Here is a 24,132-nt window from a genome sequence, read left to right as displayed (position 1 = left end):
CGTAGTAGCCATGCTTTTTGATAAGGCAGGAACTTAAGTTTTCTAAAAATACGAATGATTTAATTAATGTAAAATAGGAATCTTATCAGTGAGGGGAGCTTAATGTTATTATTATTTGTTTATTTAGCAGATGCCTTTATCCAAGGTGACTTACAGAGACTAGGGTGTGTGAGCTATGCATCAGCTGCAGAGACACTTACAATTACGTCTCACCCGATAGACGGAGCACAAGGAGGTTAAGTGACTTGCTCAGGGTCACACACTGAATTAGTGGCTGAGGTGGGATTTGAACCGGGGACCTCCTGGGTACAAGCGCTTTTCTTTAACCACTGGGCCACATAGCCTCTATCCATTTTGTAAACATCAGTCACTAAAATATGGGAACTCCTTGGGCAAATTGTAATAGTACTCTTTACTTTGAACTGTGACCCAAGATGGCTGCCATATTGTGATCGACTTTGTTTTCCAGATGATAAAGGCCTAAAGCATTGAGACATTTGCTTAATACTTGTTGCACAACTGTGTGATTTGTAAGGTCAGGTTAGATCGTGGGTATCGTTAACTCATTTACAAGGCTGCTGCCACAACTTCAAATTTGGGTACAGGGATGTTTTCTATGGATTTTCCTTTACCATTCCATTGTTGGTGTTGTCATATTACCACTGGCCATATCAATGATACACTTCGTTTACATAATCTGTAAATCTGTATACTGTATTTAAAACTGCTGATGGCATGCTTTTGCTAATTGTAATGCGACAGAGTGGCTGAGGACAGTGTAAATTCAGTCGGGAGTGTTGGTTTTATTTTTCTTACACTGCGGTGGCGAAACAACCACTAATGAAACAAACAAAATAAACCTAGCTCTCAATTGGAGCATTAAGTAAACAATACATTGTGTGGAACAAACACTAGAGCTCTTACACGTTTTGGTTTCTTTCTTTCTTCTGCTGCCATACGCCTCTATACCCTCATCACAAAGTTGTCGGCTAACCCTTTCTATCGAGGTGCCATTAATTTTAACAAGCAGACAGTTAACCAATTGACCGTTATCCTTAATTCCTTAAGGAAAAGCAGCTGTGGATTTTTTGTGGGCATGCATACACAGGGGAACTCATGACATCTAGTGGTCAACCCTTATACACTTCTTATTCTCATACCAACCTACTGATTCTGCACCACAGTAATCATATCGGTCCGCTTCTAAAAATCAACTCGTTATAAGAATCAGATCATCTGGGACAGATGTGATTCTTATAAACGGAGTGCACTGTATATGGAAATATGGTAGAGCGTATTGTGTGTTTTTTTTATCTGTGCATACTGTTCAAATAAGTTTCTTTTTTATTATGAATACAAAATGATTAAGAGAAATCCCAGCCAAGGCCAACTTTCTTTAAAAACACCTTTAATAATGACTGGACTTTTACAAAATGTTTGTGCATGTTTTACAATACAATTATAGCATTTGGTCCCTTTGACCCTGGTTTCTTTACAAACATTACTTGTCAAATATATTGTAAAAATGCATTCTCTTTGGATTTTTTTTGTTTAATTGCACATTTCATTAGTTAATGTTGGACCTGCTTTCTTAAAGCTTTAAGAATATACTTCACTCATTAGGTATATTATTCATGGAAAAGCATCATGTTTGTTACAAGCAGGTGCTATATACAGCAACTTTCTGGCTGATAATCTGCAAAAGTGAGCGTACTGCCTCCTCAAGCTCAACTAAAAGCTTTGCTTTATCTTCTAAGGTTTTCTGGTTATCTTCATATGTTTTCTCTAAATCTGAAAAACATAAAACAGTTAATTAATAAAAGGCTGTTGCCACATTAGAAATTTTTAGAGCAACATTTAATTTTATCAGCACCTAAATGCTACTTTTAAAGTTACAGATGATATTAACTTTAGTTTTCTGCACTGGTCCAGCAGGTGGCAACGTGGTTGTAGGGAGAGTTGTTTAATATTTTACACCCTGAATCCTTTCAGCTGTTACTTGGGTCAAACAAAAAATACAACTAAGGTATTTTGTCCAATTTCCCAGTCAGACACTGTATGCTAATGTTATTTATTAGCAATATAGCAGCCAACTGAGAACACAAAAGCAAAATAAACCTTGCATTGATAGGTAAACACACACACACACATATACATATATATATATATATATATATATATATATATATATATATGTATAACACATACACATATATACACACATAGTTTTATAGGAAAAATCTTTTGTAGCAAAAATTTACAATTTTTTTTGCTAAACTCCAAAAATACCAATTCAAAAGTATTCATACCCTTTTAAACGATTTTCAGTGAGCTTTTGGCATGATTTTTTTTGTGTTTTTTGACCAACGCAGAATTGATCCAGTTAATTCAAATTCCGAGGACTCTTGTGCACTGCCTTCAACTCATACTAAAGATTCTCAATTGGATTTATATCGGGACTTTGAGTAGGCCATTCCAGAACCTTGATTTTATCCTCCTTTAACCATTCTGAAGTACATTTTGATGTGTGCTTTGGATCGTTGTTGTGTTGGAACGTCCAGTTGCGAGGGAGCGTTGTGACAGTACCATGAGCTTGTACTTCTTGGTAATAGAAACAATAGTTGAAATTGGGATACTCAGATGCTTGGAAATCTTCTTGTATCCTTCTCCAGCTTTATGACAATAAATAATTTTCTGCCTAAGGTCTTCAGACAGTTCTTAAATTTTTCCCATATTGACTTATTGGTAATGACAGCAATCATCCTATGCCTAACCCTTTAATACTCTCTATGAATGTTCAACTACAATCCACCATTTTCTAGACTTTTCTAGAATTAGGTTCTGCATCTAACACATTGTAGACAATACTATCAAAGCATCCAAGGGTATGAATACTATTGAATTCGCATTTTTTCCAAAAAAAATGCTGAAATAAATAATTGTATAATTGTAACTCAGCTTCACCCACAAAACCAAACCTACAACTAATTATATTATATATATATATATATATATATATATATATATATATATATATATATATATATATATATATATATATACACACATATACATACACGTATGTGTGTATGTGTATATATATATATATAGACACACACACACTAACTTCACTATAACGAACCCTTCTTATAACGAACACCCGTTTTTAACGATCCCAGCAGCAAGAACCGATTTTTTCAATGCAAATTAGCCCTATTAGAACGATCACGTAGAGGATCGACCCAGATACAACGATCTCAGTACTGACTGACGCTGAACTTTCTCCAGTGTAAAGTGTGTTATTCTCTCAGTGAAAACAAAGACCATGGTTGACTAATTCAAAGATGACCTATTGTATCTTCATAAAAACTACTATATATTGATGTTCAACTCAAATTTGCCGTTTTGTCATTATTCTGATACAGAAAAATGCCAAACCCTGTTATAGTGAACACCCTGATATAACACACATTTCTCTAGGTTCCATGGGGGTTTGTTATAGTGAAGTTAGCCTGTATATAATGCAGTCAATCCTCTTCTTATCCAATGGTTTAAGAGTTGTAGTTTACCTTTTAGTTCCTGGAGTCTGCCGCCAGCATGCGATAGCAATTGTTTTGCTTCATTTTGAAGTGCCTCTGCCCTCTGCCTTGCATCAGCCACACCTTCTGACTTTTGGACTATTAGAACTTCTACATCATCATATTTGTTCTTCAGTTCATCATCCAATTCCTGGGAATTAAAACATTCCTTATGTCAGTTACACATGCTACCACTAGAGGTTGTTGAATCAAAGGGTGAACTGGGCTAGTGAATTTCAGCTCATTTATTCTTCTGTTGACATTTTTTCTGCCAACAGTTTCTGGATTGTAAAGAATGTAAATGCATACCCTTTTAGCTTCCTCTGCATCATGCTTAACTTTATCTGCCGATTTCTCAATCTCTTCAGCCGTGTCTGTGTTGTCAGATGCCTTCTGTTTTAGATCACCAATATCCTTCTCCAGCTGAGCAAGTCTTTGGGTTGCATTGTTTAGTCTGCTCTCTGAAGCTGCAGTCTCTGATTCAATCTAGGATCAAAAGAACAATGTTAAACTTAGTTAGGGTTTATTCAGTCATGCTTTTTTACAGTTACAGTCTAACTTCACTGTAACAAACCCCCTTTAACTATCCAAGCAGCAAGAACCGTTTTTTTTCAATGGAAATTAGCTCTATTAGAATGATCACTTTTACAAAATCTACCTGGATAACACGATCTCGGTAGTGACTGACACTGAACTTTCTCCAGTGTGAATGTGTTATTCTCTCAATTAAAACAAATACCTTGGTAGGCTAATTCATAGATGACCTATTGTAGTGCGAATCATATGTGACGTATGCAACCGTTGCCATCTTCACACAAACTGCAACCATAGCAACATGTGTGAGGAGGTAACAAGACTGAAACAGTTCATTGAGAAAAGCCTGAAAAATACGAAGCAATCTACGCTGGAAATGTTTTTCAAGAGAAAGGGCATGTAATTACTACATTCAGCATGTAAGTGTACTTTTTATTTTTTTCATTTCTTTACTGTTTTCTTTTAAATATACAGTTTAAATGTTGATCAATGTGAAGTTGTCTTGAAAGAACTACTGGGCATTTCTTCATTATTCTGATACAGCAAATTGCCAAACCCTATTATAGTGAACAACCTGATATAACAAACATGTCTCCAGGTCCCAGGGGAGGCTTGTTATAATGAAGTTAGACTGTACCCATGTATTCTTATCACTCTACCTCACCTCAGAAGCAACATTTCAGTATTCACCACTACATTACAATATTTTAAAAGTTAAGATTTTTTTAAATGAACAACTATGATTTTAATTAGTTGATCTAAATTCTCCCTCGGAGAGAGGCTCACAAAGGCTCAAACTAAAAGGCAGACAAGGGTTCACACTAGAGGTCTTCACAGGTCTACCTGGACCCAAGGACCCGGGACCCGACCCGTTCCGTACTCGGGTCGGGTCCAATTTTGTTTACTCAGTAATACACAAACTGTCAATTACTATTAAAGAGGCTCTCTTTGCTACTAAAAATCATTGTTTATAATTCCTGTTGCGTGGATTGGCTTCCCCCAGTAGCACATGACATGGCTTGCAGAGCGCAGCAGCAGCAGACACGTGACCCATATCGAAGGGGTTTCTTTTAGATCATTCTTAAAAGTCAGAGAAATGGATTTGTTTATGAAGGATGTGAAAGAAAACTTAAGAAAAACACATTCCATGAACAAAAAGTCACAGAAAAATGCAAGTCTGCGGTGTGGGAATAGTTTGTTGTTATCTCAATTCCATTTGCTCTTGTGTTAAGTTTGTAATAAAAATCATGGATTTACGAGATTGTATTTTAGTTAATTTGATTTTCAGATAAATGTATTTCTTTGTATCTTCTACACAAACATATTATATACTTAATTTTACAGTCCTCTGTGTAGGTTCATGATGGAATAAACACTGTCTGTAGTTCAGCCAGATTTCCTGGTTGACTGGAAAAAAACACTTTATTACTGTATCTAGTCAGTGCATATACTAAGCTGGGGAAAGGAAAAGTGTTCCACTGTTTTTTCAGGGCAAGTCGGATCTGGGTCTAATAAGAATTTTACATCAGGTTGGGTAAATAATTGTCGGTTTGTGGTTGGGGTGATTAATTTGGACCCGTGAAGACCTCTAGTACACACAGACCATTGTATTTCAGGGTCTCGCCCACCCTCTTTCTGCACCACTGCTGTCTGGACAGATGACTCACCGAGGTCAACAAATCCTGAGTCCCTCTAATGTCAACATCAGCCTGTTTAATTGCTTTCTCTGCAGCATTCTGGGCTTTTTCAGCTTCCTCCAGGGCTTCCTTTACCATGTCAGCTGTATTCTTGACATCTGTTGCTTCTTTACTGTAACACAAACAGCCAATTCAGATATGCTCGGTAATGATTCATGGTTTAAAATTAAAAGCACAAGAAACACAATTTTGTCCACTACCCAAAATAATCAATGCTAAGGACACCTGCCATAATCTGTAAAGTACAAAACAGCTGTTTAATATAAATCTAAATGTTACACTGTTTTAAAAAAACACAATGTATCCACTGAGAATGTGCTACCTCAATTTACAGGGGTTGAGGATTGAAAAAAAAAAAATGCACCACATAAACAGAATTATTTTTGAGTTGGAAAGTCTGGAGACTTACACTCACCTTGCTTTTCTGGCATCACCAAGCAGAGTCTCAGCTCTGTGAATATCGTCAGCACTCTGGTTCAAGATTATCTCCACATCAGACAAACTTTCCACTCGCTCCCTAATGTCATCAGTTAATTCCTGAAGCTGTTGCGGGGTAGTAGGCATCTGCATTTTCAACACTTCGTTAGCAACAGCCTCAATGCTTTCAAGATCCGCACCATCCTCTGCAACATAAAATCAGATTCATTAACCCGGTGATTTCTACCAAACACCAAATTGTAAATCTGTCTGGGAATATATACTATATTGCATATCATAACAATATGCTACCAAGGGTGGCAAGAGTATTGCATTTTATATGTGATACACCAAATGGGCATTGCAGGGTTAATGCTGTAACTCTACCTCAAGACTTGTTCTACTAGAGTACAAACAGGATAACCATCATTCGGAACAGGACATTTTCAGAAGATTCTATGTTTGTCGGTCATCTAAAATTACTGCACATGCATAGGACTCATGCTAGCATACACTGCTTTCTGTTGAACTTTAATACATACGTGTCAAGAACTCGCGGATTTGCTTGATTAAATTTCTTAGGTCTTCGTTGCTTTTATCCACTTTCTGTTTGGTTGAGTTTGTTTTGTGGAGAACTTCCTGTGCATTTAGCTTGGCCTCATCAGCTTTCAGTTTTGCCTCAGAAACCTTCAATATATGAGAAAGACGTTACAGATCTGTCAAAAGTAGCAAACAGTCATACAACTGGCAGCTTTTATGAAAAAACATTTTTCCACACATAAATTTCACATCTGGTTGCCCTCGCCTTTGATGGCCACCTGTGATAAATGACATACCATTTTAGACAGTTGGTCCACCTCTGCCAAGGCATTTAGAATTTCTCTGTCAAAGTCCACAGCTTTCTTCCAAGCATTGTGAGACAAAGTAACAAGACCATCACAGCCCTCGCCTCCACATTTCATGGTTCCATCTTCATCACGACAGCTTAAACCCCCACACTGTCCTTCAGTACAAGAGGCTCCAGAACTTCCACAAGTCTAAGGCAAGGAAGATAAAGCCTTACAGTTGGTATCAGATGATAAGGAGCTTTTAGTCAGTTCGATAATGCCAGAAAAAACTTCTCTTATCAATATTGCACAATACAACACAACTGTTTTACTGAATATAAAAAAAAACAACATTCAAGACTGACATTAAAACCAAGAACATGTCATTGACACCTTTCTCTAGGTACCATACTGTTTAGAGTACCTTGACCTACTATTTAAGACGTTGATGGCTTCAGTGTGCCCTAGTTCATTCTTAAAGCATTTCATGCAGTTCAAAAAACAGTTTGGTGAAAGGTCTAGGGCGTTATAACAAAGCAATAGAGAACATACCACACTCAAGTGTTACTTATATCTAGGGCTTCTGATTTTCGGTTTTAACCGATAAAACCTGATAAAAAACACCCCCCCACCTCCACCCCCGATACAAAAAAAAATTTAATCGGTGGAAATGGTTAATCTATTCATGTTGACTTTACCCTTTTCCCATTAAAAAAAATAAAGCCTCCTACAAAAATAATAATAAATACATTCCCCAGTGTTGCTGGGCAATGTCCCGCCTTCCTGATTTGTATCTATCATTGATTTGTTCTGAATACTTTAAATCCGCCTCAGTTACTTAGTGACAGCACATTTCTATTGGAGACGCCGCTTGCAAGATTTAAAACGAGATTACAATCAGGATGGAGGCTTGTTAGCGCAATTTAAAGCTGTATTACAGTTAAGATACGGAGGATTTAAAACAGATTTGTGGCGAAATGTACAAAAATGCCTACACAAAAACCCCAGAAGAACGTGCCCGTGACCATAGGGATTTCATTGTGGAAGCAAAGAAAAGAAGGTACAACTTAAGTGTGCAAGTACTGTTACTATACATATTTTGACACACAAAAAAAACGCTCAAGCATTTTGGAAAGTAACCGATAACACTAATTTCATACAGTATATAAAAAACGAAAGCCCCCCCCAAAAAAATTTACATAAAACTCGAAAATAGCTCAAAATAAGCACCGAAAAATACAATTAATAAACCCTGAAAAACAGAAGCCCTACTTATTTCTTTAATTTCAGAGAATAGACCACACAAGCCTTAAGTAAAAATAAGCATCTCAATGACAAGTTAGTAGCTTAATAAATGAGTTCAAAAGTAATTTACCTTTTCATTGACTTCAAACAGGTCTAGGGTTTGTAGCTGAGCAGCAAGATCATCTAAATGTTTAGTATAATTCTCTTGGTTTTCCTCAAACTGAATCCGAGTCTCATTAATTAAGTCTTCCACTTGCTGGCGAATGGCAGAGGATTGTTCTACTGTGTTATCTGGGTCAGTAGTGGAAGTATTTACCCGTGATTCAGCATCCATAGACTGCTGAAAATACTTGTTGACACTGTCTAAAGCTCCTAAAAAAAAAAAAAAAAAAAAAAAAAATACAAAATGAAATGTACAGAAACGGAAAAAAGAAAAACCTTAATAAAAAATCAACATTAATTATTGGAAACCACTACACAGCACGGCACATTAATAGATCATAGAAAGCTCTTAAACAAATTTGTTATAAAATGAACCAATATCACATCCTACAACTTTTATGACATATATGAAAGACTAATTCCAAAAGTCAAGATATGACTATACTGCATCACATTTCGACCAACGTTACACACTTAACTGAATGAAGTCGGCTGTCTTGAACCTTCATTTTAGGTACTCATTCACATACTTTTAAACATCCATAAGATTTCATGTGTTTTTTAGAAGACACACTCACCTTGGATGTCAGAATTCTTGACAAATTCCAGCTGCTCTGCCAAGTCATTAACCACTTTGTTCAAATTCTGAGATTCTTTCTGAAGGTCATCTAGCTCAGTGTTTGTGTTGTTGTTATTGGCTGACGTAGCAGCAAGTTCCAGTTCTATATTTTGTACATTTTTGTTAACTTCCGTGATCAGTTTCCTGTGAACAGAAAAAATAACTAATTTAGTAATCATAATTCAAACTCATTCCTATCCACAGCTGTATCAATCTCTCCAACAACAGAGAGAGAAAAAAAAGCCTGCACTTAATCTTTCTGCTGTATATAGTCATTCAGATTCTGAAAAGTAAATATTGATCATATTTATGTACTTACTCTGCCTCTTCCAGGAGGTTTTGAATGTCATTGAGAGGCTGGGCGGCAGGATTCTGAGCTAGAAGACTTCTGATATCATCGGCCCTTTGCTCGATTGCGTTTACTGTGTCTTGGTAGGGTCCAGTAATGCCACTTGCTTTGATGGAGTTCACTTTCTTCACAAGCTTGTGGGTCTTATTGGTTAGGTCTCCAATGATAACGTCCCACTCAGCAAAGCACCGATGACATTGCACACAGTCTGGGAAAACGCCAGAGTAGCCTCTAGCACATTTATCACAACGCGGACCTGCGATTCCTTCTTCGCAGATACAGTTCCCATCAGTGCGGTCACACTGGGGTGTCTGGACGCCACTGGGTTCACAGTCACAAGCTGTTCGAGGGGGTTAAACACAATACTTAAGATCAGGTAGGCATCAGCAAAGGGTGGGATTTATTAATTATTCTGTATTCTAAAACAATTGAATATACCCATTACTGTGCAGAATATACTGTATTCTATATGCAAATAAGAAATCAAACAAAACCTACCAGATACAGCATATATTGTAAAAGTGCAGTAGTTTTGACCTTTGAGTAGTTCCTCATGCATGAATTTGATTCCCTTTCTCCTCAGCCCCCCCCCCCCATCCATTCTCTTTTTCATGTTAAATAAAAAATTACTGCAAATGTTTTATTTACTGTAGATTCTGGATGGGCTGCACTGAAGCCACATTTAATTATAAAGCAGGAATAGCACTGTCAGTGACAAGTGTAAATCTTCAACACTTTTCTCCAATAAGCATGCAATAAGCCTTGAGAAACCTCTTTTGGGGAGCCAGACTTTTTTCTTTCAATAAAAGAAAATTGGTTTCATTCACTTAGAGAAATTGATACAGTCACAGTATTTCAAGCAGCTGCTGTTTTGTGCAGTCATTGCATGGGAAGATGCCCAACTTATAAGGTCATTACATTTCTATTAAAGCATGCATGATTACATTTCCATGCACTCGTTGGATCCAGCTTATCATTTGAGTTAATCAAGCTGTAGACACAGATGTTCAACATGGTTCCTTTTCACATCCAACAATCTTTTTTTTTTTTTTTTAAACAAGCCTATCAAGGACTCCGTCAATTAACCCCTTTTGTAATGGCATGACTGATGCACTAGATTTGAAGTAACAAGGAGGAGAAACAAAGGCCCACTTCAAAACTCTTACCCCAGGGTCAAAAGTTCTTCCTCCAAATGAGATGATGGAGGATGGAACATAGGAAGCCACAGAATTCAAAGCTCTAGTTAAATTAAGGGGTTGGGGATAGAACAACAAAGGGGATCTGAACCACACAGAAGGCGTTCCAAGTGTTCAAAGCCTTTCCAGACAATCTCATTCCGCTTTGACATTCCAGCCATTTAATACACAAACCTACATCACACCCTGCTCATGAACAGTTTTCTACAGATGGATTCTAGGTTTAAGTATGATTACACTACCAAAAGATAGAAAATCACTTTACTGATTAACATGTAGAGATGAAATACATAGTATGCAACATTATAAAAATCAAACTTTTTTCGTGCGAGTTTGATTTTAATACCCTCCAGCAAACCACCCTTTAATGCTTTGTTTTGTATTGGCTTAATCCTATGCATAGCAGTCCACACGAAACATGCCATTATGTAAGCTGTGTGAATGGATCCTTTTTACTCCAATAATGGACAATCTAAACTTTTCAAAAGCAAGTAAAAAATGCCAGCAAATGAATTCAATAAAAATGTCTGCATTCTTTAATTATAAAATGCTTGGAGCACCCACACAGGAGTTTTACCAGTTTGTATTAATTCCAACAACATTTCTGTCCAGGCTGTAACAATAACAATTTTGGACTGGCAAAACTCAAAGTCTAGCATTACTCATGCTTGTCAATGATCACGTAGCACCTACATCAACAGAGCTAGCCCTGTGGGTTACAATAAATTGCATATCTGACACCCCAAATTGTTAATGTTTACTACTTCTGAATTAATCAACCTGTATGGTTGAGATGTCATTTGGCCGATGTGTTGATGTGTAAACATTCTTAGGCTTGTGTAACTGCATCCAAGAAGAATCCTTAATAAATCTATAACAAACCAATAAAAATAGTAGACAAACATTTTGGTGAATGTACCTTCAGATATGTGTCAAATGGTGACAACATCTCCAAGAACAATCTGGAAAAATTAAAAACAACTTCTAAATGTGTATTACCAAGTCAAGGAGTTTCTGGAATTCACCAGGAAGACAACCTATTTGATGAGATTCATGCCACTTGTATGGGCCCCGTTCTTAAATCTCAGAACTGCCACATTCTTGGAAACAAATTATAAGGGCTAGTTGACTGTGTGCTACTTTTTGAGTCTGTAGAAAACACAAATTATTGTTGATTGTTTGACTCAGTATAGGTCTTTATTCCATGGGCTTTTAGATTTAGTGGAATTATTATTTTTATAAATCCAGAATCACAAACTTCAAAGATGTCTGTTCTCAAGTTGCTAAGGCATTTTGTCTGGGCAAAATATCAAAAACAAAGACATGCAAAAATAAATAAATAATAATAACAATAAAATTTTATATATATATATATATATATATATATATATATATATATATATATATATATATATATATATATATATATATATATACTTACTTACACTACTATTACATTGAATAAAAGCCAAGAAGCTGCCCCACCTGGCGCTCTCATAAATCACAGCTGGGCCATTTGTACATTTTACTACTTCCTCGCTCTAAACACATGTGTTAAACACAGCTTGCCCTTCATTCAGCAACGTAGATGCAAATGAAAGTGCTAGGTGATATTTTTAATAAAACATTTTCTTCATCACCAAAAGGTTAAAAAAAAAAAAAAAAAAGCCTGAAGACAGAGTGATTTTAAAAATATGCTTCTTATTATTTTAATATTGTATCACACTACGCATTTTTAGCATTTGACCAGCACATTAGTGTCACTTTAAACGTTTGTTTTCGCAACTAAGTTCCACAGCTTCATTGAAGACTACAAAAAAAAAAAAATCTAAAAGACGTTGGGACAAAAGGCCCCTGTGTTAGCTGTTGAAAGTCTGTTTTCATTTTAACATTACTCTTGTTTCCACACGACAGCAATCAAAGCAATGCTTTATAGTCACATCCACCCATACTGTTGGGTATAGACATATCTGGTCCAAGTTATTATCAGAAACACAGCTAAAGTCACATCAGTATCTGACCATATTTAGCCACGTTAAACACCAATGTACAATGTGTTTTACTGCATTGTAATTAAGCCATTTTCTCAAACACTTCACACTTTAACCCTTGGGTTACAACAATATTGACCAGAATCACAATTTCAGAAGGGGCAAGTGGTGACAAGATCCATATGAAGTGAAACAGTAATTCTATCCCCCCCCCCAGAGATTTTAGATAGATAGAGACAGACAGACAGACAGACAGACAGATATAGATATAGATAGATAGACAGGAGTTTTTTTTTTTTTAAAGTAATTACAATGTTTTGTAAAATGCTGTTCTAAATTGAGGTTACTGTGTTTAAAGTGGTATATCAGTCTAAAGTACTATTGAGAAAAGCTAAAAGACAACCACTTTCATAGCAGAATGGCGCTATTAAATATGTAACCCTTAAATGGCCTCTAGATTAGAGCATCCTGGCTCAAACTACCTCAGGCTTTCTTTGTTTTTGTCAGATAAAAGCATATCCGGGCACGCCATACATCAATACAACTGTTCCTGTAACTTATGTTGAACTCCAAACATCTTTGTTGTTTAAAAAGTAGAAAGGAAAAACATTGAAATTCATTGTTGCTATGTTGCCATTAGCAAATGGTCTCAAGATACCACCCACCTTGTTTTAATTTCAAAAGAAGAAAAAAACAAAAAAACACAAGACACTGTACAACACCTGAAAGACCACCATTACACATCAAAGAACATGACAACATTCAGAGAGTTTCATTACACTAGATAATATTTTACGAACTTCAAAGAGAAGACTGAAGTTCTAATTCACTCTGACCCAAAAATGGATTTTAAGAGTAAAACACAAATTGAAAAAGTAGTAAGATAATTATAGCAAGTTATTTGTCTCTTTTTGTACTGTGATTCTTGAAATGTATTTTTGTTTACGACTGTAAGTCGTCTTGGATAAGGGCGTCTGCTAAGAAATAAATAAATAAATAAATAAATAAATAAAATAAATAAATAAATAAATAATATAGCTTACTAATGATCACCTCATTAGTCTCTCAGGACAATGGCCACCTGCTTTTTTAACCCTTTGTTATGACAGGAGATTGACCTGTTAAAATATACATTAGTGATTGTTAGTGCTAAATTGTTCCATTGTGCCCCTCTCAAACCCCAATAATAACAAATTAAAAACGAGTTGGTCCCAACATTAATATGAACAGATATCTAATTACCTTTGCATTCCTCAGCAGGATCTCCCCAAAAAAGCTCCTGGCAGTTGTTGCAAGCACGACCTCCAAATCCAGGCTTGCACACACATTGACCTGTTAACTGCAGGAAGTCAAACTTGTAAGCCACCAACACGGATAAACTTTATACCGTTTTTGTACAGTTAAAGGATTCTAACAAAAACATAAACCCTTTTAACACACAAACCTTTTAGAATATTTTAAAACATGCACTGATTAATTGTGTGCTTGAACATACTTTGCCAGCATAGTTTCCCCATCGACAGTAATTCTTATAATTATAGGGCAGCAGTGTGGACTAGTGGTTAGGGCTCTGGACTCTTGACCGGAGGGTCGTGGGATGGGGGACACTGCTGCTGTACCCTTGAGCAAGGTACTTTATCTAGATTGCTCCAGTAAAAACCCAACTGTATAAATGGGTAATTGTATGTAAAAAAGAATGTGATATCTGTATAATGTGAAATAATGTGATATCTTGTAACAATTGTAAGTCGCCCTGGATAAGGGTGTGTGCTAAGAAATAAATAATAATAATAATAATAATAATAATAAGTGTGGACATTTAATTCATTAAAAACAGACAGAACCAGAAAAGAACATAAAGAAAACTGTATCGGATGGTACCTCATTGCAAGATGATCCAAAGGAACGTGTTTCATCACAGTCACAATCCTCACACCCATTCCCACTGGCCAGATTCCAAGTGTCTGTAGCACACTGATCACAATTCTGCCCAATCACGTTCGGGAGACACTGGCACTGACCACTGTTGAGGTCACAGTGGCATTCATTTGAAGAGGGGCAGGTATCATTCACTGTACCCAGGTAGTTACAAACACACTCTAATACAAGAAAAAGAGCAAATAAGACAATGTTATCCAGTTTCCTGTATTAAAAAAAAAAAGATACCATACATATGTATAGCACAAGAAAAATGAAAAGTGATACTGTTGCTAAATTTAAATAAGAAAATATGTTTTAAAACATTGGATGTTTCTTTCTTTAATTGGATGGGAGTGGATACCACCACTGTTTCCATGTTCTGCACATTTATCTAAAACATAATTTTGCAAGTAAATTCAAAGAAAACTTTAGCTGAAATGCTAACATAGCATGGAGTGTGCAGGAAGCCCTTTTTTAAAGGACTGCAAGTCTTTGTTGAATATGTAGCCCCATCTTGTCCCTTCCTGCTCTCTGTGAAAACAATGGTATTCCAGACGGGTAAACAAAGTCTGGTCAATGGGGGTGGGAGATACTTAAACACCGCGGGCAGCATAACATCTGACCTTCAGATAAAGGGCAACCAAAAGGTTAATAAAGGAAAACAAATCTATTTGGAATGTTCCATCAACACTGCCTTAAACTGTAACAATCCTGTCTAGAAGCAATTCAAATTTTCCCAAATTAGTATTGCCACAGATAATGCTTTTAGACCATTTTTACAAATTTGTCCGAACCAAAAAATGCAGAAATTTGAACACTACTACTTAGGAGTAAGAAAAGTACAACACAAAGATTGGAGAGGCTTTGGTCCAAAAAAATAGAAATGTAGATTAGCCTGGCACTTGGTACGTCTATTTTTTTTTTAAAATTTAAAATAGAATCCAACTAGAAAGCTTGTACGGTAACAGTGGTAAATCCCAGATTTCTTTGATGTTGCGCCTATGTTTTTTCATGTTAAAATTATAACAAAACAGCAGCTACAAATCCTTACTTCTGCAGGTTTGTGTCAGAGCATCTCCGTAGTAGCCAAGCTTGCATCGCTCGCAGCTTCCACCCTCAGTGTGGTAGAGGCATTTCAGACAAATTCCTGTACGTGCATCACAGGAACCCGAATCCAACATGTCAATATTGTTGTTACATTGGCACGGCTTACACACTCCTCCTACTTCCTCTGGGTTACCATAGTAACCTGGAGCACAGTCATCACACCTGGCACCTTAAAAATAAAAATTGAGAAAGGGGATTTATTTATTTTTTAATATCTACACCTATCCACATTTGTTCAAGCCCATATTTAGTTTAAAAATCAACTGCTACCAGTAGACCACTCTTGTGTTATGTAACTAGTACTCAGACTGGCTAAGCACCAGTGAATGTCACTATGTAGCTACAATATTTTGTTATGCTGTCTGTAGCACATTTAACTGCAGTGCACAAAATAAAATGCTTATGTTGTGATTTTCAAACAATCCTACATATTTAAAAAGTATGGGGCACCAAGTGAAAAATAAAAAAAATGACCAGGTGTTTACCAGATTTAACTTAAATCACATATTTTTTTCCTAGATTTAAAACAAAAAATAAATCATTTTTTTCGAGATTTAGCTTAATACATGAATGTTAACAAAAATATACTTAAGTTTTGAAACGTGTACTTTCAGATATTGTTTATAAATATTGAAAACACGTATCACAAAATTCAATATTTAAAAGTCAATATGACAATTAGATCTGGAAAAAAATGCTTCAATGTATTTATTTACTTATTTTTTTACATTTAGTTGACACGTTAAATCTGAGAATGCATGGAACTTAAATCTTTATTTTACACTTGGCATCCAACATTCTAACAGATAAATCTGCAAAATGCAAAAAGCAAAAAGCATTTTAAATTAAGTTAATTCTTTGTCATTCGCAATTAAATCTTGGAGAAAAAAAAAATCTGGTTTCTGCAAAATAAATATTTATTTTGCAAGCGAAATCTGAAGTTAAAATGCAAATCAGTCACCGTACATTTAGGCATTTGACATAAGCATTCTATACACAGAGGCAGCGGGGAAGCAGCAGAGAGCAGTGCTGCCAAATGTTTTTCCAGATTTAATTGTCATATTGACTTTAAATATTGAATTTGTGGTATGCGTTGAATATCTATAATTTCTATCTGAAAGTACACATTTCAAAACTTAAGTGTTTTTGTTAACATTTATGTATTAAGCTAAATCTGGGGGAAAATATGACTTTTGGTTAAATCTAGGAAAATTTACAAGATTTAAGTTAAATCCGGAAAAAAAAAAAACCCACCACACCTGGTAAAATATTTGTGCTTTTATTTATTTATTTTGTACACTTGGCACCCCATATAAAAGAGCTATTGAGTATGTTTGAATTCCCAGTGTATTACCTGCATATCCCTCGCTGCATGCACAAGAAACTTGGAGGGAATCTTGGCTCTGGTAACAACTGCTAGCAAATTGGCGTCCACTGTTGGGGCCATCTGGACAAAGACAAGGCCGGCAGTGATCACCTGACCCGAGAATTGGATTGCCATAGTAACCTGTTAAACACCTATAAGACGACGACAGTGAGATTCAATATTAACAACATTCATTATCAAACATGTAGAATCAAGCAGCAGATTCCTTAGTTACTTAAACATAAGACATACGTAATTAATAACTGTATTAATAAATCTTAGGTAGTAAGATTTAATTTTCCCAGTAACTGCCTTAGTGTAACCCTATATATGTTTCGTTTGTTAAATAAATTTAGTGCATTCTCTTATTGAGTAGTATGAATATAAACAATGTAAACTGAATACCTATCACAGGTGCGGCCTGTGGTTTGATCCTTACAGCCCACACACTCTCCAGTCTGGGGGTCGCAGTGGTCGGTATGCCCATTGCAATTGCAGGGACGACAGTTGGGAAATCCCCAGTATCCCGGCAGACATCTCTCACACTGACGGCCATAGGCTCCAGGGATACACTGGCACTGTCCAGTCTCAACATGGCAGAACGAGTTATAAGAGCCCTGGGGGTTACATTCACAGGCTGCAAAGGAAAATAAAGTTACACAGTATATATATATATAGCATTGCAGCAAAATATAGTATGTCAAGATAAAACTTTTTTTTTTTTTTTAAAGAAATTAAAAGTACAAAACTAGTAAAACAAAAAATGTTAGGCCATGTGCTAGATACGAGAACAGCCTTTATTTGATATTTTCCCATAACCTCTACTCACTATTCCTACTTCATTTGAAGCAGCACTTCATTTGACTGGATCAGTAAAATCAATTAAAAAAAAAAAAAAGTCTACTGCACACATTTATACTTACATCTACAGCCACTGGGTCCAAACAAGTAGGTCGCAGGAGCACATTTATCACAGTTTCTCCCAATCACATTAGGCCTGCACTGACACTGCCCTCCACTGGGGTTGCACACTGTGCTAAGAGACCCTTGAGGATCACACTGACAGGCTGAAAAGAGAAACAAAGTTGATCTACATACATTTACAGCGAATTCATGATCTGTGTGTTGCTTACAGCGTTTGGACGAAGCAAAACGGGGCTGCAAATAGCAACTATGCACAGCGCAGGAAGATTCAGCCTTCCTTCTAAGCTCAGTCAACTTTGGCAGTTAATCAAACCCTCAACTTTGCTCATTCACGCCAGCTACGCAAACCACAACACTGTTTTAATTGTATATGGTTATTAGAACTAAACATGTATTAGAACTATGGCTTTTAACCACAGCGGCTGTGCTATACAAACTAAAGCAAAGATCAATATACATACACAACGCTCCTTGATGAAGCAGTGCAGAAATACTAAAGATGATGTTTCTGCAGATGTCAGTCATTGGAGTTTCCACCACGCTTTGACTGTTTTCCAGGCAGCGGTATCTCTGGAAGGTTTCCCAGGCACTGTTTGTAGCAACATCCTCCCCTGAACCACTGGTAAACATTTCTAATGCATTGCAGTGAGGCATGAGTACAATCTGCAAGACAATCAGAAAACACAATCTTCTGTTACTAACAATATATCACAAATTGAGTTTTCATTTTTTTGCCCAGCCTATTAATCCCACCTAGTAATCCTGAAGCAGAAGAAATTCAGTACTGTTACATTATTTTTCAGTTCAGTAATCTGCTGCAACTTACAGAATCAATCAATGTGTATGGGGATTGGACATCATTCAGAGGGGAGTAAAGTGGCAGATGCAGGCGGACAGTATAATTCAGTCCCTGCTCAAAACACACAGGGCGTGGCAGGACTACATATCTACAAAGGGGAAGAAAAAGTAACAGGTTAAAATCATGCTAATTAAAGTGAACTAACATGGAAGGGATGCATCACTACCTCCCAAGTAGGTTATGCTTTAATACTAGCGCATAGGTTTTACACACCTGGAACCTGGATGCAGAGATACCACCTGGTTGTCATCATCAGGCACTGTATTCACACATCTGCTGCTGGTAGAAATGATGTCTGGGCGAACAACAGTTATTACGGCTTCTTCCCACTTATCTGGTAACTAAAACAACAGGTGTTACAAATAGAACCAAGTTTTCACAAGTTTGTACAGTATACATTTAAAAAGAAATCATATATGAGTTACCTGAGGTTCATAGCGTATTAGAATATCATACTCCATTGAAGTGGGGATGTTGTCAATATAGAATTCTAGATAGGCTCCTTCTGGAACATTCACAAACCCGATTCCTGTCCAAGTTGGTGTCCGATCTTGAGGATAGGGTCTCTGGACTATGCTCACTCCCTGAAAACATGGGACCAGATTAATCATTAAAAGATATAAGCAAGCACTGAAACGTGTTATAAATTTACAATTTCTCTTTGAATGAACTTACTGGGCCAAAGTTGGCATCCTCTGCCTCGTACGTATAATGATCGAGTGCAATAAAGTAAAACCCAGATTCAACTTCGCTGCACTGGCGTCCGAACATATGCTCCCTACACTCACACTGTCCGGTTGCTGCAGAACAGCTAAAAGCAAGCAAAACAAGTTTAAGAAAAATTACATTTAATAAAGTTTGGTATTCTAAAGTCAACTGCAGCTAAAAACAAAAATGGAAATTTGATGGTCATTAAGTTTGTCCTTACTTGTTGTTGAGCGCTCCACCATGGTCACAGTCACAAGACCTGCACCCATCCAGGTCGTTGCTCAGTCCCCAGTGTTGTGGCTGTTGAACAATAAGCCATTAATATTCTCCAAGACCTCATGACAGCAGAGTCATTTTTGCAGCTTTACAGAAACGAGTTGCTTTTCTGCTCTGTTAATTTTATGTGCAAACACGATTCCTACTGCAAAAAAAGTAGTTTACCAAACTGATATTGTCAGGCAACTTTGTGCTTCTAGAATTGCTACTGCATTTCACTCAGCCAACCAATTTTACTACAAGTAAATCTAAATTTATGTTTAAGGGCAAAAAACAGTAACATTAACAGATTTGCAACTGCAGTTTCTACTCTGAACTTTGATCAGAGAACAGAAAAAAAAAAAATCCTGTCTGTCACCATTCTACACAATTAAAAAAAAGGTTACCTACCAGACACTGGTCACAGTTCCTCCCAGTTACCAAGCGTTTGCAGTAACAGTTTCCTGTCTCTACATTGCATGGATTTCCTCCAGGAAGCGTTCCCAAAGGACTGCATGTACAAGCTGGACAAATGAGAAAAAGGAAATTGCTGTCACACACTCAAGCAGGACTGTGCCACGAATACATTTATGATAATAGTGGCAATTTTAACTTTGTTTCATAAAAACTTGGGGTGTAACACAAAAACAGTAAAATAATTGAAAAATGTAATATCTTAAAAAGAAAGCTATATAATAAGATACAGAACAGTACACCCCCTAAAACCAAAATATATTACCAAAGAAGAAAAAGCCTTTACAAATCTACTTACGCTGACACCCCAAGGGATCATCACTTAACCCATAGAACCCTTCTTTACACTGATCACAACGCTCGCCCTCAACATTTGGTTTGCAGCGACATTGTCCAGCAATGAGACCAGTAGAGAAGTCAGTGTAGCGATCGCAGATTCCACCATTGTGGGAACCAACTGGGTCACAGTTACATTCTGAGGAGAAATGAAAGATACGTTTTTAAAAAGTACCTATATTTTTTTTTTTTTTTTTTTTTTTTTTAATAAGTCTCTTAAACCTCACCAGTTAACAGCAACCCATTAAAAACCATTACATAACAGGTAAAAATTGATAGATCAAGAAAAAACACATCTCTGTTCCTCCTGTTAAGGGTTGCTTTGAAATCTCCGCTACACTGAGATAACACTTGAAAGTGCAGGTGCTACCCACCCAGTCAGTCTTTTGAAACTGCTTACCTGACTTAGACAATGATCAAAGGGTAGACAGGCACAAACTGGAGCCCTGTATCTAACATCTTACATTTTAAGTGAGGACACAGTAAACTTACGTTCACAGATGATGGGGTCACGGATATCTCTCTCTGGATGTTGGTAAAAGAAAGGCTTGCATTGTTCACAGTTATGTCCCATAGTGTTGTGCTCACAACTGTCACATACCCCTCCACTGACGTTTCCCGTGGACATGTACACAGCCATATCAAAGTGACAAGTGAATGAGTGTTCATTGCAGTTACATTCTGGAAAGAAGCAGCAAAATGTTACTTTTCTAATCACACACACAAAAACAAAAAAATCATTTATAAATAAGCTGTACGAACATACTTTTACAAGCATTGCTGTTTCGCCCCTCAGCTGGCCTCCAGGGTAGATCATGGTAGAAATCCTCACATTGCTCACAGTTCAAACCTTTGGTGTGGTGTCTGCACATGCAATGCCCGTGTACCTGGAAATAATAAACATTTTGTTTTTAAATGAAAAAAAAACAAAACAAAATGGAACTTTAGAATGTAAACAATTGAATTTAAAAAGAAATGTGAACATTGGATGTCAAGCATAAACAATACAGCTTCTGCACAACAGCTTTCTTACTTATAACTATTGAAAATTCATTTTTATGGTTATGATGAAAAAAATTGTGATAACCTTCTTGTAAATTACATTTTGGCCAGTACTGTATTCTGGATGAAAATGTGCTTCCGCTGCCGAGTAGAATGCGGTTTCCGGCCAAAAACGACAAGCGTCTATGTAAAACGTTCACTCTCAAATGACGTAAAATCGTTTTAATGTTTTCATCTGGATACAATTAGAACCCTGTCATTAAACAAAACCAATCACACAAAAGTACCTCTATGGTTCAGCATAGCTGAAAACATAAATTTAATAATTAACCCACAGATGTATACATCACATCTGCCTTTAAATAAATTAGTAAAGCACTATAAAGCAGTAAATGAGCAATGAAACTTTTTCGGTTTCAAATGAATTGGTGTGTGAAAAACATGTACCCTTTAAAATTGTACAAATAACGTGAGTCAAATTTCAGAACATGAATTAATTTAACTTACCATTCCTTCAACATCTTCTCCAGTTCCATCTATAGGAGCACATTCACTTGCATGCCCATAACAGAAACAATTACCACGGACTACCATGTCATAGATGGCATAATAGTATTTTTCTTTGATTTCCATCCTTGAGTCCAGCAAGTTATCTCCCAAGGTGTGTAGTCTTGTAAGATTGATCCGCAGGTTGGTGATTTTTAACATATCTTAAATATTCAACAACAAAAAAAATACATAAATAAAAGTTCTATTCAATAAAACTATTATAAAATGTGTCTTTTATAATTGCAATATTCTTATTAAATAAAACAGACAGAGGTATATCTTCTTTTCAGCTTTCATTCAAAAGGTTTACTGTACCAATTTCTTGGTTTGTTTGACAAAACCACTATATATCTGCACCAATGTTTAGATTTAGATTAACATAGGAATTTGGAGCACTGTATAATGCATCATCTGAGTAACTAAAATGTCTTTGTTGAGTAAAGTAACAACAAAAAAAAAACTGGCAGGAGCTTTGGGGGGAGGGGGGTGTGGAGTAAAATCTGGAACAAATGTGGAAGCTAACACAGAGCTTCCCTCATCCCCACCCCCACCCCATCTAGAAACATCTTGCTAAAGATTCTTCTCTTCAGTGAACCAAGATAAAACAAACATGAGAATTGTCAGATGAAAGAATGTTTATCCTAAAGAAAATATATCTACAATGTCCTACGTTTAAACATGGTGTGTACAGTATGACCTAAAAGATGCCAGGTATTGAAGTTATTATTGAAATCACAACTATGTACATCTGGATTTGAGTCAACAGCAGTTACATAACTCTTGTAAATAAGAATTATAACCAATTATCACAGAACTGTGTTTTTTTTTTTTTTTTATTAATTCCATTTCAACAAAGAACACGATTTTAAGAAAGTGAAAACGATTGAACAACTTGCTCTGTTTCCTCCTTCAATCCTCTCCCTATCATCAAATCAGCAATAATGTACACCAGATTAAAGAAAATAAAGCAGTATTCTTACTCTGGATACTGGGGCTGTAAGGGTCATCAATTCTAAAAGCGGGATCCAAGACTCGAAAGATAACCTAGACAGGAGAAAATAAAAGTAACATTACAGACATAAATAATATACAGACGACTAAAATCCTGGCTTAAAGTCTTCACCTTGTCAGATAAACTAATTCAACAAACCTCTCCTTCTGTAGAAGGTTCGATGTCCGAATAGCGGGAGTCACAGATGACGTCATTGACTTTCTTCATTGGCCCCACAGAAATACCTGGGAATGCAGATTCGCAGTCATATGCATAATAACGGTACACCTGCCAGGCCCTCCCAAAATCAGAAGAGCTCTCAATCAACATGGCAGCTGGACGAAATGTCTAAGAGAAATAAAAAAATACAAGTACAAGTAAAACAAGTATGTCTGTTACAGGCATGTTATGTTTTAAAATACACGTTTAAATAACAATTATAAAACAGCTCGGTTTATCTCAGCGTGAACCCCCAGCTCCTCTCAAAAACCTCATCAAGTATAAAGGGCTTTTCAGAAATATTGCATATTGTTTTTAGAAAAAAAGAGCACTTGCTAGATTGGTTTCACTTGTTGTAAATAACCTAATGATTCTGTGCGTTTCAAAATGTCAATAACAGGACAAAGTGGCTCATTAATTTTAACACAGGTCTCCCATTCAATATTACACACAATCCATTGCTTTCATACCAGCACTCAAACTCAAAAGTGTAAACTGGTTTATTACAATCCAATTTTACACTTACAGACCACATTGTGAAGCTAGGACCTGTCTTTTTAACTTGTCAGGTGGCGAATGGAGAAATTGATATCTTTTAGAGATACAAATACTAAAACCACAAAGCTCCAAGAGCTTTTAAAAAGACAACATTTGTCTGAGTACTCGATGTTAAACTCCTATGAACATCTGGGACCCCAAGCAGAGGAACTGTGCCAAGAAAACCTCTTGAGGTTACCTTAAAGGTCATAATGAGATGAGTGAAATGGAATTCTGCCTCCAGATCCAGCTGGATGGTAACATTTTCCA

At 36.4% G+C, this 24,132-nt stretch overlaps 1 protein-coding gene across 2 annotated transcripts in view; it reads right to left on the bottom strand.

Annotated features, from left to right (window-relative positions):
- Positions 1-1,391: 1,391 nt before the first annotated feature.
- Positions 1,392-24,132, bottom strand: part of LOC117415858 (laminin subunit beta-1-like) — a 27,130-nt gene continuing 4,389 nt past the window's right edge. Inside the window, exons 4-34 of one of the 2 annotated variants that reach the window (XM_059027200.1) lie at positions 24,062-24,132; positions 23,266-23,454; positions 23,096-23,159; positions 22,074-22,276; positions 21,331-21,451; positions 21,057-21,245; positions 20,527-20,703; positions 20,166-20,278; positions 19,720-19,799; positions 19,467-19,602; positions 19,217-19,375; positions 19,005-19,132; positions 18,759-18,879; positions 18,394-18,595; positions 17,932-18,075; positions 17,414-17,645; positions 16,997-17,160; positions 15,587-15,811; positions 14,497-14,714; positions 13,858-13,954; positions 9,399-9,768; positions 9,039-9,223; positions 8,429-8,670; positions 7,063-7,263; positions 6,769-6,913; positions 6,449-6,469; positions 6,225-6,378; positions 5,780-5,921; positions 3,888-4,064; positions 3,570-3,729; positions 1,392-1,791 (exon numbers count right to left, since the gene is read on the bottom strand). The exon at positions 24,062-24,132 is cut by the window's right edge and continues 3 nt beyond it. In XM_059027200.1, the coding sequence (XP_058883183.1) occupies positions 1,655-1,791; positions 3,570-3,729; positions 3,888-4,064; positions 5,780-5,921; positions 6,225-6,378; positions 6,449-6,469; positions 6,769-6,913; positions 7,063-7,263; positions 8,429-8,670; positions 9,039-9,223; positions 9,399-9,768; positions 13,858-13,954; positions 14,497-14,714; positions 15,587-15,811; positions 16,997-17,160; positions 17,414-17,645; positions 17,932-18,075; positions 18,394-18,595; positions 18,759-18,879; positions 19,005-19,132; positions 19,217-19,375; positions 19,467-19,602; positions 19,720-19,799; positions 20,166-20,278; positions 20,527-20,703; positions 21,057-21,245; positions 21,331-21,451; positions 22,074-22,276; positions 23,096-23,159; positions 23,266-23,454; positions 24,062-24,132 (4,967 nt within the window). In that variant the 3' untranslated portion in view covers positions 1,392-1,654. The other variant, XM_034026741.3, reaches the window with a different exon arrangement.

The sequence above is a fragment of the Acipenser ruthenus genome, chromosome 7 (genome assembly GCF_902713425.1).
Source record: "Acipenser ruthenus chromosome 7, fAciRut3.2 maternal haplotype, whole genome shotgun sequence".
Taxonomy (NCBI): Eukaryota; Metazoa; Chordata; class Actinopteri; order Acipenseriformes; family Acipenseridae; genus Acipenser; species Acipenser ruthenus.
This window is presented reverse-complemented; position numbering and strand designations above follow the sequence as displayed.